Source organism: Remersonia thermophila, chromosome 5, assembly GCF_042764415.1.
Source record: "Remersonia thermophila strain ATCC 22073 chromosome 5, whole genome shotgun sequence".
NCBI classification, from domain to species: Eukaryota; Fungi; Ascomycota; class Sordariomycetes; order Sordariales; family Chaetomiaceae; genus Remersonia; species Remersonia thermophila.
The window spans coordinates 725,073-741,716 of NC_092221.1; the positions used below are offsets into that span (position 1 = coordinate 725,073).

Genomic DNA, 16,644 nt, shown 5'->3' on the forward strand with positions numbered 1-16,644 from the left:
TGCAATTGCAAACGAGGCGGTCGCCGTTTGAGTAAGGTACCTATGTACACCGGACACCCTGCGGCAGCATACGGCAGCATACAGCAGATGGTTGGTTGGTTCGCCGTGGGGAAACAAGCGACAACATCACTCGACTCGTCGGCACCCGGGACGTCAAGCAAGAATTGTCGAATTGGGATCCCTTGTTTGTTCTCCATTCGAGCACGATATCGCCGACGGATTGTGTTTGGGAGGGTTGGAAGCTGTGTCAGTTCCCGCCAGGAACAGGCCCAAAGCGGAAAGGGGAAATGTGGGGCATGGTGGGGTAGCTCGACAGTTCATGGTGGGCTGATTTTCTGGGGTTTTTTTTTTTTGGTTTTTGTTTTTCTGTGCTGCGAGTTTGCGACCAGAGAGGCCAGAGCTCCGTCTCGAGCCCCTCCAAACCACCCGCCGCCTTCACCGGCGAGCCACCCAACCCCACCCCCTCACGATGGCGTTCTTCCACATCGGCCTCCGAAGGGCCGGCGTGCACCTCCCCCGTGCGTCGGCCACCTTCGCCACGTGCCTGCGGACGCAGGGCTTCCCCCGGCCCGCCGCCCCGTCCCGGGTCCTTCAGCAGCTGGCCCGGACCCTCCGGACCCCCCGGACCGCCTGCAGAAGCTATGCGACCGACACCGCCAGCGGGAAGGTCGCCAGCGCCGCGGCCGAGGCCTCCTCCGGGGGCTCGGCCAAGTCCTCGTCGTTCCCCGAGACCAATTCCAAGGCGGTGGGCTACTGGCTCATGGGCAGCGCCGTCAGCGTCTTTGGCATCATCATCTTTGGTGGCCTGACCCGCCTGACCGAGTCTGGGTACGTTCCGGGACGGCCGTGGAGCTTGCTCCCCGCGCGCTAACCATGCCCAGCCTGAGCATCACGGAATGGAAGCCCGTCACGGGCTCCCTGCCGCCCATGTCCGACGCCGACTGGCAGTCCGAGTTCGACAAGTACCGCGCTTCCCCCGAGTACAAGCTGATCAACCCGCATATGGACCTGGCCGAGTTCAAAAAGATCTACTTTATGGAGTGGTTCCACCGCGTCTGGGGTCGCTTCATCGGCCTGACCTTTGTCATCCCGACCGTCTACTTCGTCGCCCGCCGCCGCGTCACGGCCCGCATGGCCGTCAACCTGTGCGGCATCTCGGCCCTCATCGGCTTCCAGGGCTTCATCGGCTGGTGGATGGTCAAGTCGGGCCTCAAGGACGACCTGTTCGCCCCGGGCTCCCACCCCCGCGTCAGCCAGTACCGCCTGACCGCCCACCTCGCCACGGCCGTCGTCTGCTACGGCTGGATGCTGCTCTCGGGCCTGAGCGTCCTCCGCGCGCACCGGCTCCTGTCCTCCCCCGAAGCTGCGCGCACGGCCTTGCAGGAGCTCCGCCACCCGGCCCTCAAGGCCCTCCGGCGCTCCGTCGCCGGCCTGACCCTCCTCATCTTCACGACCCTGCTCTCGGGCGCCCTGGTCGCGGGCCTCGACGCGGGCCTCATCTACAACGAGTTCCCCAAGATGGGCCTCGGCTACGCCCCGCCCAAGTCGGAGCTCCTGGACCCCTTCTACTCGCGCCGCGAGGACCGCTCCGACCTCGTGTGGCGCAACATGCTCGAGAACCCGTCCCTCGTCCAGCTCGACCACCGCATCCTGGCCGTCACCACCTTCACCGCCGTCCTCGCCCTCGTCGCCTTCTCGCGCACGGGCCGGGTCAGGGCGGCCATGCCGCGCAACGTGGCCAAGGCCACCACGGGCCTGCTGCATCTCGCCCTCGTCCAGGTCACGCTCGGCATCACGACGCTCATCTACCTGGTGCCCATCCCGCTGGCCGCCGCCCACCAGGCCGGCGCCCTCGCGCTCCTGACGGGCGCTCTCCTGGCGGGACACCGCTTGAGGCTGCCCGGGGCCCGGACGCAGGCGCTCGTGCAGAGGGCCCTCGAGCGCAACGCGTCGGCGCTTCGGCCGAACGTCGAGGCGGCGAGCCAGAAGGCGTTGAGGAACGTGGCGAACAAGAGCGCTTAGGTACGTGCAAAGAAGAAGGAGAAGGAGAAGGGAGGTGCAGAAGGGGGTGCTGTAGAAATACCTGCCATGGAGCAACTATCGCGATACCCGGGTTCCAATGGGGCGAACATGTAACAACAGATGACCAACCGTCTTTGATGATTTACACAATACCAACCACCACTCCGTTCAGTAATGCAGGCAAGGCGCTGTCGCCCGCGCTGCTTTGTGACGCCTTTCGAGTCCATTCTTGTTATGCTGGGGATCATTTCAAGTGTGCCTCGAAACTCGAGACCGGTCTCCTGGTGGTCTTGAGTCTATTCTTTCTGTTTCCCCTTTCTTGTCTTATAACTCCCCCGGCTTTTTACCCTGCATCGTCGCTTGCTTTGGTTGGATACTTCCGTGAAAAAGGTCTGGAGCGTGCAAAGAAAATTACCAGAGGGGGTTGGGACTTTTGGCCGAGCAGACGACATGCCCTGCAGGCTCACAAGTACAGGAGGAGATGGCAAAGCACAACAAAAGAACACACCGAGTTCGCAGGGAGGAGCGAGAGCTCAGATCACCCTCAGGCGGATACCTCATCCATCCATCCATCCATGAATGTATTATACCTTTTTGATCATGCATGACAACAACCAACGCTCTCGATCCGCCGAGTACGCTATGTATCCTATCCTATCCTACCAACGCTCACACCATCACCACCACCACCACCACCACCATCATCATCATCATCATCATCACCCTCTGCCCCCCCCCCCCCCATCCATCTAACTATCCCATGGATGCCCCATGGATTGCCAACGCTCCGCTCAGCTCAAGTCAAACCCCGCCCCGCTCGTCACCGCGTAGAGCAGCTTCTCCTTCAGCACCTCCTTGCTCTGGTACTGCGGCAGCTTGAGCAGGTTGACGCAGGTGCTCGCGCTGGGCAGCCTGTCTTGGTCGCGCCCGCCGTCGCGGATGCTAAAGGGCGGGCTCAGCTGGCCGAACCCGAGCAGGGGCGCGCGCGGGGTGCTCGTGACGTACTTGAGGACGTCGCGGCGCTGGCGGTCGTCGAGCCCCCGCATCACCTCCCAGAAGAGCTGGACGGTGGGGTGCTCCTCGCCGTCGTCGCCGAGGGCGTAGACGCCCGAGTAGACCGTGTGGCGGCGCAGGTCCTCGACGTCAATCTCGGAGCTGTCGCCGCCCGCCAGGCGCTGCAGCTCGTTCTGGTTGAACATGCTGAGCCAGGCCGGGTCGATGATGAGGCCCAGCCCGCGGAGGAACGCGCGCGTCTGCGCGTAGGGCTGGACGACGAGCCGGTGGCGGGCCACGTAGCTGATGTAGAGGGGGCGGTTCTCGTTGGTGACGGCCAGGTTCTCGCCGTCCGGGACCAGGCCGCGCGTCACCGTCTTGACGGGCTCCCCCGGCAGGGACACCTGGTCCGTGATGGTGAAGTCGAGCGCCAGGTCGCCCACGTCCCCCGGGTAGTTCTTGAGGCGCAGCATCCCCTGGTACAGCTCCTCGTCGAGCTCGCGGAGGTCGTTGATGTTGGCGCGGTAGGCGTCGGGCGCGCCCGCGGAGGCCCATTTCAGCAGGAAGAAGCCGGCAAAGGCGATGTCGATGAGGATGCCCTCGTACAGGCACTTGCCGATGATGCGGCCGAGGAACTCGTACTGGCGCAGCCGGGAGGCGATGGTCTCGTTCCAGACCTCGGAGCCCTCGCGGATGCCGGCCTCGCGGAGGGCGTTTTTCACCTGGTCGAGATCGCAGGGGTTGGGGTAGTACGAGTTCTTGCTGTTGGAGACGAACAGCCGCTCCTCCGGGCGGAAGGCCTCCGATGTCACGCTGATGAGGAACTCCTTAGTCACTCCGCCGCCGTCGATGCCGGCCTCGGGCATGCCGAACTCGTCCACGAAGGTGATCTGGATGGGCTCCTTCAGCTTGTCGTCCAGGCTCCAGAAGGCCTCGACGGCGTCCTGAAAGATGTGGCCTCGCTGGATTTTCGCCTGGTGCCGGCTGAGAACGTTGTGCGCGGCCGGGCTCGGGTCGAAGGGCCCGCCGTGCTGGTTCAGCACCCACAGCCTCCACCGGTCCGGGTCGATGTTGCCGCCGCGCCTGCGGTGCTTGTCCAGGTAGACAAACTGCCGGAAGATCTGGACTCGCATGTCAAAGGGTATGACAAAGGGCATGTTCCGGAGGATCTCCAGCCTGGGCCCGGCGGCGGCCCGGAGAAGCTGCTTCCTGGCGCGCTTGCGAGCCATCAGGATCCTCTCCGCCTGGGCCTGACGCGAGAGCCTCAGCCCGCTGGCCGTCATGGTCATGCGCAGGCTTGTCGCGGCTGTTTCGCCGTCCGAGCTCTCGTCATCCGAGTCTCTGCCCTCTGCCTCTTCCCGCTCGCGCTGGTTTTGTTCTTCAAGCACCACGGCCGAGAGAAACCCGTCCATGTCCAGCTTCGACGTCATGAGCCAGTGGTCGTGCGGGAGGAACCGGCGTCGCGAGTCGCGTTCGTACAGCATCTTCATAGCCGTGGAGATCAGGCTGCGGAACGCCTCAAAGTCGACGCCAGCCGTAACGGAGAAGGCCAGAGAGGAAGCCGCGGCAGAGCCTCCCAAGGCCCTGCTGGCGCTGGGGCTGGAGGACGAAGGAGACGTTTGTGCCGCCTGGAGGGGTTCGTGTGCTGAGCCGAGCAGGTCGGCGGCATGGTAGTACAGGGTGAACCCGAGGTGTTTGAGAAAGGTGGCAAGCTGCGCCAAGTTGTTCGCGCCGAGGCTGCATGACCGCAGGCGAGAGGTGCTCGAGGCGTTCAAGATGTTCATGGCTAGGCCGCTAAAAAAGTCCTCGTCATCCGTCAGCCGGAGGACGAAGACGTAGAGCTCCAGGAACAGCAGGATCGTGCGCCATTCGCGATGCCACGCCGAGTCGGTCTCGGATGGGGGCTTCTGGCGGAGAATCGGGAGTGCGGCGTCGGCGTCCTGGACGATGCTGGAGAAAATGGACGTCTGGCTGAAGGCGTTCCAGAAAAACTTGACGGCAGGGAGCGGCGCGGTGGTGGTTGGAATGTCGGCTAGGTACAACCGCATTCTAATGTCATCGCTAAGGGCCGGAAAGCAGTTGACCAACGTGAGGATATAGCCAGCCAGGAAGCCGGCGTACTCAAGATCGGACGCCGAAGTCCCGCCGTGCTCCCTAGCCTGGTCAGCATGCGTGACATCTGGGCACGATTCGCACCGAGGCACTTACGAGATGAACTGTCCCAGAAGACCAGAAATCTCATCTCTGTTGGTGAGAGAAGACAGCTGGTCGGAGACGTAGGGAGCTAGGGATGGCCGAGAGGGTTCCTCGAGCGTTTCCGTCTCGCCCGAGGCTTTCAGGTTCGGGACCGAGAACGCGGCACGAATGGGCGTCGAGAGGGTGGATAGAAGGCTGTAGAGCGCCTTGAGAGACCTTGCATGTAGCGCCACCCCTTTCTTCTTCTTCTGCAGTGCGATAAAATGCGCGAGCAGCCACATGAGCCTTGACGGCGATGCGGAAGAAACGGAGCTCACGATGTCCCCCGTGGCGAGGGCGTCCGAGAGTTGGTCAACGTCCATGTCGGCGGCAAAGGCGCCGATGTTGGACTCGAACAGGAACAGGTCGGCCTGGGCAAGGAAGGACTGGGCAAACTCGACGTAGGCAGACCGAGTGAAGTCACCTACTCATCACGCAAGGTCAGCGGAGGCTACGTGCACCCGAAGAAAGGGCAAGGACATACAGGGAACGCTGGCCGCTGAGAGCGGCGCTGTCACGGCATGGCAGACGCGGTCGAGCAATGGCGAGCTCGGCCCGAGACCACGGCAGTATCCTGCGAGAACCTTGTATAACCTCCCCAGGACGGCTTGTACCGATTGGGGACGCAGCGTCACGATCTGAATCAGCGTGTCCAGGAGAATCTGGATCTGGGCGATGGATTCCACGGGGTCTTGTTTTGAGGTCTCGTGCCACTCCAATGACGACACCACGATCTGAGCTAGCCGCTGCAAGCGAGGCAGCTCGATGGCGCCTGACGCGACGCATGCAAACTTGCTGGCCAGGAGGTCGCTGGCGAGCCAACACAGGCGGTGCTGGTCCTGGGCGTTGGTGGCCTGGTAGACACCGAGCAGCAGGGGCGTGGCCTTGGCCGTCCTGCCTTCCAAGTCGACCAACGCCGCATCGGCGTACAGCCGATCCAGGGCCTGACGACGGGAGGCCCGCAGCTCCCGCCTCGCCCGGTGGCCCCTCCATGTTCTCTGTATCCGTTGTGCGGCCTTGAGCCTTTCCCTCTCCTGTTGCCTCTGCGCCCGTTCGGCCTGGGCTTGCGCCACCGTCTTGGTGGCGCCCAGGGCAGAGGCCCCGGGGCTCCATGACGAGCCCGTGAAGGGGTTGAAGGACTTCTGGCCGCTCATGTTGACGTTGCGCGGCCTACGCGCGCTTCCGGTAAAAGTCGGAAACATGGCTGTTGGATACGGCACGCCCGGTATGCCTCGGGAGCTCAAGGGGTGGGTTATGTTGGACAGGTTCAGGTTCGGACGGAGCCTGTCAGGTAGAGAGGTAGTTGGGCGGGACACATAGGAGGATGCTGTTGCTTCGGCGGCTGCCTGGACGATATCCAGAAGGTCACGGAAACGGTAGCCACCTGATACTCCCAGTCCAGATTGCTGCCTTTCTCAAGACTGGGGATGGGGGATCCCAGCGCCGGGGAAACAGGGGTTTGGCGTCGGCGAGGCAGCGATGCAGGTTCGGGCTCCTGAGCCGACCTACCTGGGTACCTAAACCTGGAACCTCGAAATGTTGTTGTTGCTGGGATAGGCAGAAACGGCAGACCAACACGGGCTTCCGGGGCATACGGCCCGGGATTGAGAGAGGCGATGCGATGCGATTTGATGCGATGGGGTGCGGTGCAATGCGTGAACAAAGGCGAGCTGGGCTTCAGGATTCCCTGATCGAAGCCTCTCGATTCAGCCACGGCAACAACGGGGCCTTCTAAGTTGGTGGTGGAAGCTCATGCTCCTCCCAGGGCTCCGGGATTGCATCCGGCCTGATTCGGCTGCTGCTCTGGTGGAGGATGAATCCATGGAAGCCACCAGCACCGACGCCCTGCTGCCGTCACCGCCCACCGTTGCCCCACTCTGATAAGGCCGATAAGCAGGGTACCCCGCCACCTGCCGGCAGTGGCGTCGACCAGTGTCTCGGCCTGGTGCAGGCCCCGGGAAACAGCACGAAACAGCCACGGACCTACAGGATTCATTGCCTCCTACACTGCGCCGTAGCTAAGGTACTTGAGCTGTTGGATCCGTGGCAACAAGAGTTGTGTCTCGGTCGCACCGCTTCCATTTGTGAGATGTAGGATGCGGCAGGGTTTTCTAGGCCCCCCCCCCCCCCCCCCCATCTCTCGGCCCCTCCGACTTTGGACGCGCCCCATCCGTCCCTTGAGGCCCGGGGTCCTCCTACCTGGGTCGTGCAGATTTTCCTTGGCAGATTTTCTTCATCGCATGACAATAACGAGGCTGCAGACCCTGCTTGCAAACCATCACCATCACATGCGTCGAGCCCTGCAACGGAAAAACACACGTTTGATGGCCTGCCGCGCAACGCAATCCTACAGCAAACAGCGAGCCGTGGCATTCCAGGTCCTTCCTCGTAGATTCCTTGTTGCTACTATGACCCATCGGCAAACACCGTCTTGGGCGGGTTGCTTGGGCAGGGAGCGCGGATCGAGACGCGCACGGATAAACGAATAAGTTCGTCTTTGTGGGTGGTCGCTGGGCAAGTGGCGGAAAAATCTGCCTCCACAATTGCCATCTTTGCCTTTGCCCTCTTTTTCTTTCCTCCTCTCCATCAAACGATCACAACTTTTTCCAAACTTCCCCCCGGAATCTCTTCCACAAACCCCCCCCCCCCAGAAAAGAGCGTACAGACACGGCCTTCTTGGTTCTGTTCTCGTCTGCTTCTTTTCTGTCATTCAGAAAAAAAACCCATCACAAAAAAAATTGAAAATCACAAAAAAATCCCCGATACCTACCTATCAATCCTTCAAAAAAAAAACCAAAACCCAAAAAAAGTCGAACCCCAAACCTCCTCCTCCTCCTCCTTCTCCTCTCGATTCTCCTCGGAAGGCCCCTCAACACCTCGACCTCCAATCGAGACTCGACCCCCTCTTTGCCAGAAAGGATCCGATCGAGGCTTTATTCGCAGCCTCGTCGTTCTTTGTCTACCCGTCGTCGCTGTCCGCTGCGCACGGTATTCTCCGCCCGCCCCTTCGCGCGCGCCCCTCCTCTCTCTTTGCCTTTGAGCAATTGGTACGTTTGTCGCCGGCCGAGCCGACGCTTTCGTCGTCGCGACCCGACGTCCAAGACGCATTTGCCGTCTGCGACGTACACCGCCCCATCCCAGGACCGAGGCCAACTGACACTGGCGCTTGACAGTTTCCGACCTCATCGTCACAATGTCGGCTCCCGCTGCCTCCGGCGCTGTCGATCAGCTGGCCGCTGATCTCGCCAACACCAACCTGAACGGCTCTGAGAACCGTGCCCCCACCATCAACACCAACGTGGCTTCTGGCGAGTTCCAGACGGCCGATGCCGCCGACGCGGCCGGCCCGACCCCGAACTCTGCCGCTCCCCACCCCACCTCCTCGGCCTCCCTCTACGTGGGCGAGCTGGACCCGTCCGTCACCGAGGCCATGCTCTTCGAGCTGTTCTCCCAGATCGGCTCCGTCGCTTCGATCCGCGTCTGCCGCGACGCCGTCACCCGCCGCTCTCTCGGCTACGCCTATGTCAACTACAACTCGACCCAGGATGGCGAGAAGGCTCTCGAGGAGCTCAACTACACGCTGATCAAGGGCCGCCCCTGCCGCATCATGTGGTCGCAGCGTGACCCCGCCCTCCGCAAGACGGGCCAGGGCAACGTCTTCATCAAGAACCTCGACACGGCCATCGACAACAAGGCCCTGCACGACACCTTCGCCGCCTTCGGCAACATCCTGAGCTGCAAGGTGGCCGTGGACGAGCACGGCAACTCCAAGGGCTACGGTTTCGTGCACTACGAGACCGACGAGGCGGCTGCCCAGGCCATCAAGCACGTCAACGGCATGCTTCTCAACGAGAAGAAGGTCTACGTCGGCTACCACATCCCCAAGAAGGACCGCCAGAGCAAGTTTGAGGAGATGAAGGCCAACTACACCAACATCTACGTCAAGAACATCAACCACGAGGTCACCGACGACGAGTTCCGCGAGCTCTTCGCCAAGTACGGCGAGATCACGTCGTCCACCCTGGCCCGCGACCAGGAGGGCAAGAGCCGCGGCTTCGGCTTCGTCAACTTCACCACCCACGCGAGCGCCGCCAAGGCCGTCGAGGAGCTCAACGGCAAGGAGTTCCGCGGCATGGAGCTCTACGTGGGCCGCGCCCAGAAGAAGCACGAGCGCGAGGAGGAGCTGCGCAAGTCGTACGAGGCCGCTCGCCTTGAGAAGGCTAACAAGTATCAGGGCGTCAACCTGTACATCAAGAACCTGTCGGACGATGTGGATGACGACAAGCTGCGCGCCATGTTCGCCGAGTTCGGACCCATCACCTCGGCCAAGGTCATGCGTGAGACGGTCCCCGAGCCTTCCGCCGAGGCCAAGGCCGAGGAGGGCAAGGAGAAGGAGAAGAAGGAGGGCGAGGGCCAGGCCGAGGGCCAGGCCGAGGGCCAGGCTGAGGGCCAGGCCGAGGGCGAGGCCGCCGCCGCCGCCGCCGCCGAGAAGAAGTCCGACAAGAAGCCTGAGCGCAAGCTGGGCAAGAGCAAGGGCTTCGGCTTCGTCTGCTTCAGCAACCCTGACGACGCCACCAAGGCCGTTGCCGAGATGAACCAGCGCATGGTGGACGGCAAGCCGCTCTACGTCGCCCTTGCCCAGCGCAAGGACGTCCGCAAGAGCCAGCTTGAGGCTAGCATCCAGGCCCGCAACCAGCTGCGCATGCAGCAGGCCGCCGCCCAGGCCGGCCTGCCCCAGCAGTACATGCAGGCCCCGGTCTACTATGCTCCCGGCCAGCAGCCCGGCTTCCTGCCCCCCGGCGGCCGCGGCGTGCCCTTCCCTCAGGCCGGCCTCGGCATGCCCGGCATCCAGGGTGGCCGTCCCGGCCAGATCCCCCCTTATGCCCAGCAGGGCGGCCGCGGCGGCATCCCTCCTCAGCAGCTCCCCATGTACGGGCTCGCCCAGTTCCCTGGCGCCCCCTACCCCCAGCCCAACAACCCCCAGTTCCTCGCCGCCCTGCACCAGGTCCAGCAGGCCTCCATTGCGGGCGGCCGTGGCGGTCCCGGCCGCGGCATGCCGACGATGCCCATTCCGGGCGCCATCCCCGGCGGCCCCGGCATTCCCGGCTACCCGCCCAACGGCCGGCCCCAAAACGGTGCCATCGGCGGCCGCGGCGGCCCCAACCGCGGCGGTAACTTCGCTGCCGGCCGCGGTGGCGTCCCTCCTGCTGGTCCTCTGGGCGCTCCTGAGGGCCTCAGCGCCAGCTCCCTGCTCCAGTCGCAGCTCGCCGCCACCACCAATGTCCAGCAGCAGAAGCAGATCCTCGGCGAGAACCTGTTCCCCAAGATCCAGGCTCTGCAGCCCGAGCTGGCCGGCAAGATCACCGGCATGCTTCTCGAGATGGACAACAACGAGCTCGTGAACCTGTAAGTCCCTTTTGGGCCTTTTTGCCTCTCCTATGACGGTAGCGCCGTGACTAACCCAGATTTTGCAGGATCGACGATGAGGCCGCTCTCGTTGCCAAGGTCAACGAGGCCATGGCCGTCTACGACGAGTACGTCAAGTCTCAGCAGACCGCCGGTCAGGCTCCCGCCCCGGCCCAGGGCGAGGCCGAGGCCGACAAGAGCAAGGAGGAGAAGACTGGGGAGTCTGCTTAGGGGTTTGGCCCCCGGCTTCGTGCTTACTGAAGCGCTTTCTTTCTTTTTATTTTCATTTTCGGTTCTGGTCGGTCGGGAAAAGTTTTGATACCAGCTTGGCAGCAGCATCATGATGGACTCGGGCCTGGTGGCGATGTAAGAAACACAGGACGAGATTGAAGGGGGGGACCGGTTCGTGACAGGGCTATTTTCGATCTGGTTCTTCGCTTGATGAAGACATGGTCATTATCTCCCGCGAAGGAGAGCATCACGACATCTTGCTACGACATTGCTAAGCCATGGTCATGTATTTGATAGACTTTGCGTCATCATGATGGTGGATGGATGGTGGGCCGTGGTTGTTTTTTTGGTGGAACCTGGAACACAGGTTGTGTGGCGGTGTATTTATCGGCCGACTCGGCGTTCTTGGGGGGTTATGGGCGGAGAGGGGTTTTCAAAGCAAGAATGTTCCGACGACACGGCTGGCAGAGGTCTCTGCTTCTGGAGCGGCATGTGTGTGCGAGTGTGTGTGTGTGTGCGTGTGTGAGGGGGGGGGGGTCTGTGTTGGACGACAGATGACAGACAGTCCAGCGTCGCATACCCACCTAGGTAGCTGGGCAGGCCTGCTAGTCTCCTACTCCATGGCTGCTCACACCTACCACCGCATCTAGCTACCTATGGTGGTAAGACATGTCCGTCTCCAGGGTTTGGCCAATGCTGGGCTGAGCAGACTGCTAGTAATACAGAGTTCTCAAGGCGTGCTGTGCGACGTTGCGCGATCGTTGTGTGTTAAGACTGTTGATGGCGTGGAGAGCTTGGTCATCCAGGGGGCGTGTAGTAAAATAAAATATGATTCCTCTGTTGTACTGAACAGCAAAACTCCAGAGTACACCTAGGAGACCCAACTGATCCACCGACCGACCCCTCTCAAACGCCATCGCCGGCAATCCCGCAGTGTTCCTTGCGCCTGTCCTTGTTTTGCGCCCGCCCGGCAGCTCGTACGTTAAGGGCCGTTCACCAGGTTGACGGATGCGCTGCATTGCTTCCAACAGCAAACAAACTCCAGGCTCCGTCCGTGCCTCCCTTGTTGTTGTTGTTTGTCCCTTGATATCCGCCGACGTAGCCCGTGATGTAAGATCCAAACAAACCCACCGCTGTCTGACCCGCGCTCCGATCCCCCCCAAAAATAAGGGAAAAAAAAAGAAATCCTAACCAACATTCAACGCCTCCATCCCATTGACCAAGATGAAGAAAAAATTGTAGAAAAGAGAAGAAAAAAAAAAAAAGAAAAGAAAAGGTCCTTCATCCATTCCCATTCACATTTCATCAGCGTCTTCACCAGACTCGACTCTCCATCACCTCCCACCACGGCTCCCCCTCGACGACGCCCCCTCCTTCCCGCCCCGAGGCAACACTTCCGCATCCACAAACCTCCTCCCGCCTCCCATCACCTGCTGCGCAGCCTGCACCCCAGGTCCAACGCCCGCCGCCGCCGCCACAGAGGAACCGCTGCCGCTCCCGTAAAGCATCTCGAGCAGCTTGCCCTTCTGCCGCATCCTGACGCCCTCCAAGTACATGCCCACGTCCTCGAGGCCTCGGATCTGCTCGTCGAGGGTCAGGGTGCTCGAGTTGACGGAGCGGACGAGGGGCGAGACGAGCTTGCGGCGGAGGGCCTCGAGGTTGGCCTTGAGGGCCAAGAGCTTGTGGTTGTGCTCGACGAGGATGCCCTTGTTGCGGACCGTCTTCTCGCGGACGTTTTGCAGGAGGAGGCGGTTGCGCTCGTACTTGGCCACCTCGGAGGCCTTGGGGCCGAGGATGCGGGTCCAGAGCGACGAGAGCAGGTCGGCGTGGGACTGGTCCTGCAGAGACGCCTCGCGGACGACGGTGCGGGCGAGGTTGAGGAACTGGTGGTCGATCGCCTCGAAGAGCGCGAAGAGGGCCAGAGAGTGCTGCAGCTCGGAGGATATGGCGTCCTCGAGGACGGTGAGGAACTCGTTAAAGGTGCGCTGGAGGGTTTGCTTGGTCCGCTGCGGGGTGGAGGGGCCAAAAAGGGAGGAGAAGACGCGGCCCAGGAAGGTGGCTTGGCCGGTGGAAGGGTCTTCGAGGATGCCGGCGTTGGACAGGAGGTTGTGAATGTTGTCAAAGGCGGAGGAGAGGGGGAGGGTGGGGAGGGTTTGGAGTTGGGAGAGCTCGCGGCGGGCCCAGTCCATGACGATGAGGATGCTTATCAAGTATTAGCATTGGAAATCAAAAAGAAAAAAAAAAAAAGAAAAGGCAGAGAGTGGGGGGAAATACCCGTCGATATCGCCGTCGACGTTGGCAAAGAACTTTGTCAGTTCGATAGCAAGCGTCTTGAGACTATCGCTCAACTCATCCAGCGCCTTGACAATGATGGGTGCCGAGGTGAGATTGCTGCTGCGAACGCTTTCGCCCAGGTCCCAAACCGCAACCCCCGTGGCTTGTAAATCGCCCACCTGCTGGATGCCATGCTCTGAGTAGTAGATGAGCGGCTCCATGGAACGGGCGACCCCTGCAACCTTGACGAGATCCGGCACGGGCCGCATGGCGGGCGGTTGCGAGAGCCAGCGCAGGGCGGCGTACGCTAGCGTGGCGATGAGGAAGGACGAGAATACCGAGACCCACGAGCGCGTCATGGCTGTGATCTTGCGACGAAGGAAGGTGAATGCCGCGTCGATGGGCTCGCTCCGGTGCTGCATTTCGGCGCGGACGGCGAAGCGTATGTCTGGTGGCAACGAGGCGTGGTGGTTAGCTCAGCTGAGGTGCCAGCCGGATGGGTCGCCATGCGAAGAAAAAGACGATCAACCCAAGGGAGGAACAAAGAATCGAAAAGGGGGCGGCGGGAGCTCCCGCGAAGCTGCGGGAAGAACCTACAATTCTCTTCCTTTGACGTCACGGCGCCCTGCTGCAACTCTAGCAAGGCAACCTCCTTGTCCGCTGTCTCGGCGTTCACCACCTCATCAATGTGCTGATAGCGATGATGTTGGTTCCGGGCGTGGTACGTCTGCTGATGGTGGCGGTGATGGTGGTGCTGATACTCAGGCTCCGGGCTCCTCTCCTTCTCAGGCGACAAGCTACCCGTGGGCAACCTGGTCCGAATGGCCTGGGCCAGGATGTCATCATCATCGTAATCACCATCCCTCTCATCGGCGCTCGCGTAATCGGGACTGCTCTCTCGGGAGCGAATGTCGTGGATGTCGTCGTCGTCATCGTCATGCTCCCTATCCCGCTCCGCAACCTTGCTCAGCAGCTTCATCAAATCATCACCTCTCCCCCAGAAGCCGCTGCTGCGGTCGCCGTTGCCGAGGCGTCGCCACGCTGGCGGACTGTAGCCACCGGCGGAAGCTTCCGAGTCCGAGTCGCCCTCCTCCTCCTCCTCCTCCTCCTCCTCCAACGGCGACGTCTCGCTGGTCATGTCGTCGCTCGGGAAGCCGGAGTGGGCTGACGGGGGTGTTTTCTCCGTCGTCGGAGTAGCCATTCGAAACGGAGCGAAGTCTTCCAGTGAGGCGTCGAGATGGTCGATAGCTTCGAGGGCTGTCATGGTCACTACTGTCATGGAGGCCGCTGCGGTGGGTGCCGAAACCCCGTCCTCCTGGGCTCGTCTGCTTGCTGATCTTGCTGCTGCTGCTGCTGCTGTTTCCTCCTCGCCTGTCGGCGTCGTGTCGGCGGCTCAGCTTCAGCTTCTTGGGGCTCTCCCGGATCCGGCCGTCGCCGTGGCCCAGGGAGTTCGGGAAGGGATACGGATAGTCGGCGATCAGGGGTGGCAGGGGTGTGTGTTCGATGTGTCTGCGGCGCGGGGGGTAGCCGTCGTCATACAACGGATCGTCGTCGTCGTTGTCGTTGTCCTCGTAGATGGGGTGTGGAATGTGCTCGAGCCGTTGTTGTTTCCGCGTCGTCCTGCGGCGCGCAAACCACGCCAGCTTCCGCCAGCGGAACGATGGTAGGGGCGGAGCGTGAAGCAGCAGGTACAGAAACGCAAACACCAAGGTCAGGACCAGCGAGGTGACCCAGACGCTTGGGGCGACGTTGAGGGTGATAAGCGAGACGTTGTTCTGGACGGAAAAGAGAGACTGCATCACATCCACCACACGAGACGCGGCTGAGGTGCTGTTTGGTTGCTTTGCGCTGCGTCGCGTCCAAGGGAGGGGTGCGTCTTGCCGGGGCCGGGGATGTGAGCCAGGGGAGGAAGGGAGGGAGAGAGGGAGGGGCGTTGAGCTTCTCTTAGTCTGGTATGGTCGGGGTCGGGGTCCGGGAGGACTGGGCGTGGTGGCGTAGTATCTTCTGGTCTGGACGAGCGTCGGCTAACTAACGTTGGGAGATAGGCGAGGGGTGACAGGCAAACGGGCGCATTCGATTCCGCACTGTCCAACACAAGAGCTGGGGGGGGGGTTCCACAACCACGAGGCTTCGAGAAACCGAGATGTGGGATGCAGATGGTCAATCGCGGTACAAGTCCGACAAGCACAGAGGAAATTGTCGGTTTTGCTAAAGTCGTTTGGCATCCACGGTTTGGGCATTTGGGTGCCTTACACAGCCAGCATGAGCAGTGGGCACCAACTCCGTCAGGTCTCAGGTCTCAGGTCGCAGGTCCAGTCTCTTTCGATGTGTTGTCGCCCGCCGCCTCACCCGCCCCCCTTCCTTCCCATTTGCCCGGACAGCGGGCGTCATGTGCAAGGTGCACCAACGCAAGCGCAAGGGAGCGTCCCGTCTGTCCCCTTCCTGTCCCACCTCTGTCCCGTCTGTCTCGTTCGGTTTGAAAATGAGTGGTTGGGGTGGTTGGGGGAGGGGGAGGGGGAGGGGGGGGGGCAAGAGGAGCTGCCCCTCTCAGCCCATACGTAGTATACTACGGCATATCCGCCCCACCTTTGCCTGACTCACGACCATGGCTGCTTCCTCAGACCAGCCAACCAGATCCACCCGAGCCGACCCCCGTCCGGCCCCACACCTTCGCCGGGTTGCCGACCCCGGTTTCGATCGGTTCATGGCAATCACTGGGTCCGGGGCGCCTGTGTGGATGCCGTTTCCGCTATGCTTCTTCGTGGTGAAGAGGGCGAGGAGGTGGGTAGTACTAGTAGTAGTATGTAACTACTAAAAATGTCGACGCCCCAGGCCAAAGCTCGCAGAAGAAAATCCAATGGATCGGACCCGATTCTCGAAGGGTGGCGTTGAAGGTTGCTTATTCCTACACAGTAGGCATCCAAGGGCCGACTTCCCCGCTCGAGGCTCTCCGGTGCCTGAATGGCGTGTACGGTCTAATACTGTGAAGCGTAATGGACACTACTAGTTACCTATTGTTCGATTCGGAGCTCATCCTTCTTCTCGGGAGCCCACTGACGGAACCGCACAGCCTAAACATGTCACCAGCCGACCAGCTTCATGCTACTGCGTACAGCACGTTTCTCATCAGCCGCTGCTGTTGTTGATGATGTGACGTCACGTCAAACTCATGAAAAAGTATACAGACACTTGCGTGTGTGATCATTAACCTTCCCTTTCCTAGCCCACACCCCGTGAAAGGCCAATTCCGCCGTGGCAACCAACCAGGAAAACAACAGAAAAGGAAAACCAATCCCGTGAGAAGGGCGTCAAAGAAAAGACAAAAATAAAAAGAGCGCCGTAACCCCTGCCCACCCGCCCTTACCAGCGTCCCACCGTATCCCACAACACCCCCAGCTGGCACAGCCTCTCCCTCTCCACCGCGGCCGCCACCCTGCACTTCCACGAGAACTGGACCTGTCTCCTCTTCTCCACCACCACCCT

General features: G+C 61.5%; 4 protein-coding genes across 4 annotated transcripts; 2 read left to right on the forward strand and 2 right to left on the reverse strand.

Moving 5' to 3' along the window:
* Positions 1-469: 469 nt before the first annotated feature.
* VTJ83DRAFT_5423 (uncharacterized protein) lies at positions 470-2,022 on the forward strand (the record flags this gene model as incomplete). Its single annotated transcript, XM_071012022.1, has 2 exons — positions 470-828; positions 882-2,022. 2 exons carry the CDS (start codon positions 470-472, stop codon positions 2,020-2,022), a joined length of 1,500 nt encoding a protein of 499 aa, XP_070864798.1.
* Positions 2,023-2,813: 791 nt separating this feature from the next.
* Positions 2,814-6,452, reverse strand: VTJ83DRAFT_5424 (uncharacterized protein; the record flags this gene model as incomplete). Its single annotated transcript, XM_071012023.1, has 3 exons — positions 2,814-5,169; positions 5,224-5,674; positions 5,735-6,452. 3 exons carry the CDS (start codon positions 6,450-6,452, stop codon positions 2,814-2,816), a joined length of 3,525 nt encoding a protein of 1,174 aa, XP_070864799.1.
* A 1,991-nt stretch (positions 6,453-8,443) lies between these two features.
* Positions 8,444-10,887, forward strand: VTJ83DRAFT_5425 (uncharacterized protein; the record flags this gene model as incomplete). The annotated part of the gene is made up of 2 exons (XM_071012024.1): positions 8,444-10,656; positions 10,725-10,887. The coding sequence occupies 2 exons, from the start codon at positions 8,444-8,446 to the stop codon at positions 10,885-10,887; spliced, it is 2,376 nt and encodes a 791-aa protein (XP_070864800.1).
* Positions 10,888-12,221: 1,334 nt separating this feature from the next.
* VTJ83DRAFT_5426 (uncharacterized protein) lies at positions 12,222-14,960 on the reverse strand (the record flags this gene model as incomplete). The annotated part of the gene is made up of 4 exons (XM_071012025.1): positions 12,222-13,089; positions 13,162-13,609; positions 13,759-14,325; positions 14,435-14,960. 4 exons carry the CDS (start codon positions 14,958-14,960, stop codon positions 12,222-12,224), a joined length of 2,409 nt encoding a protein of 802 aa, XP_070864801.1.
* Positions 14,961-16,644: the final 1,684 nt, after the last annotated feature.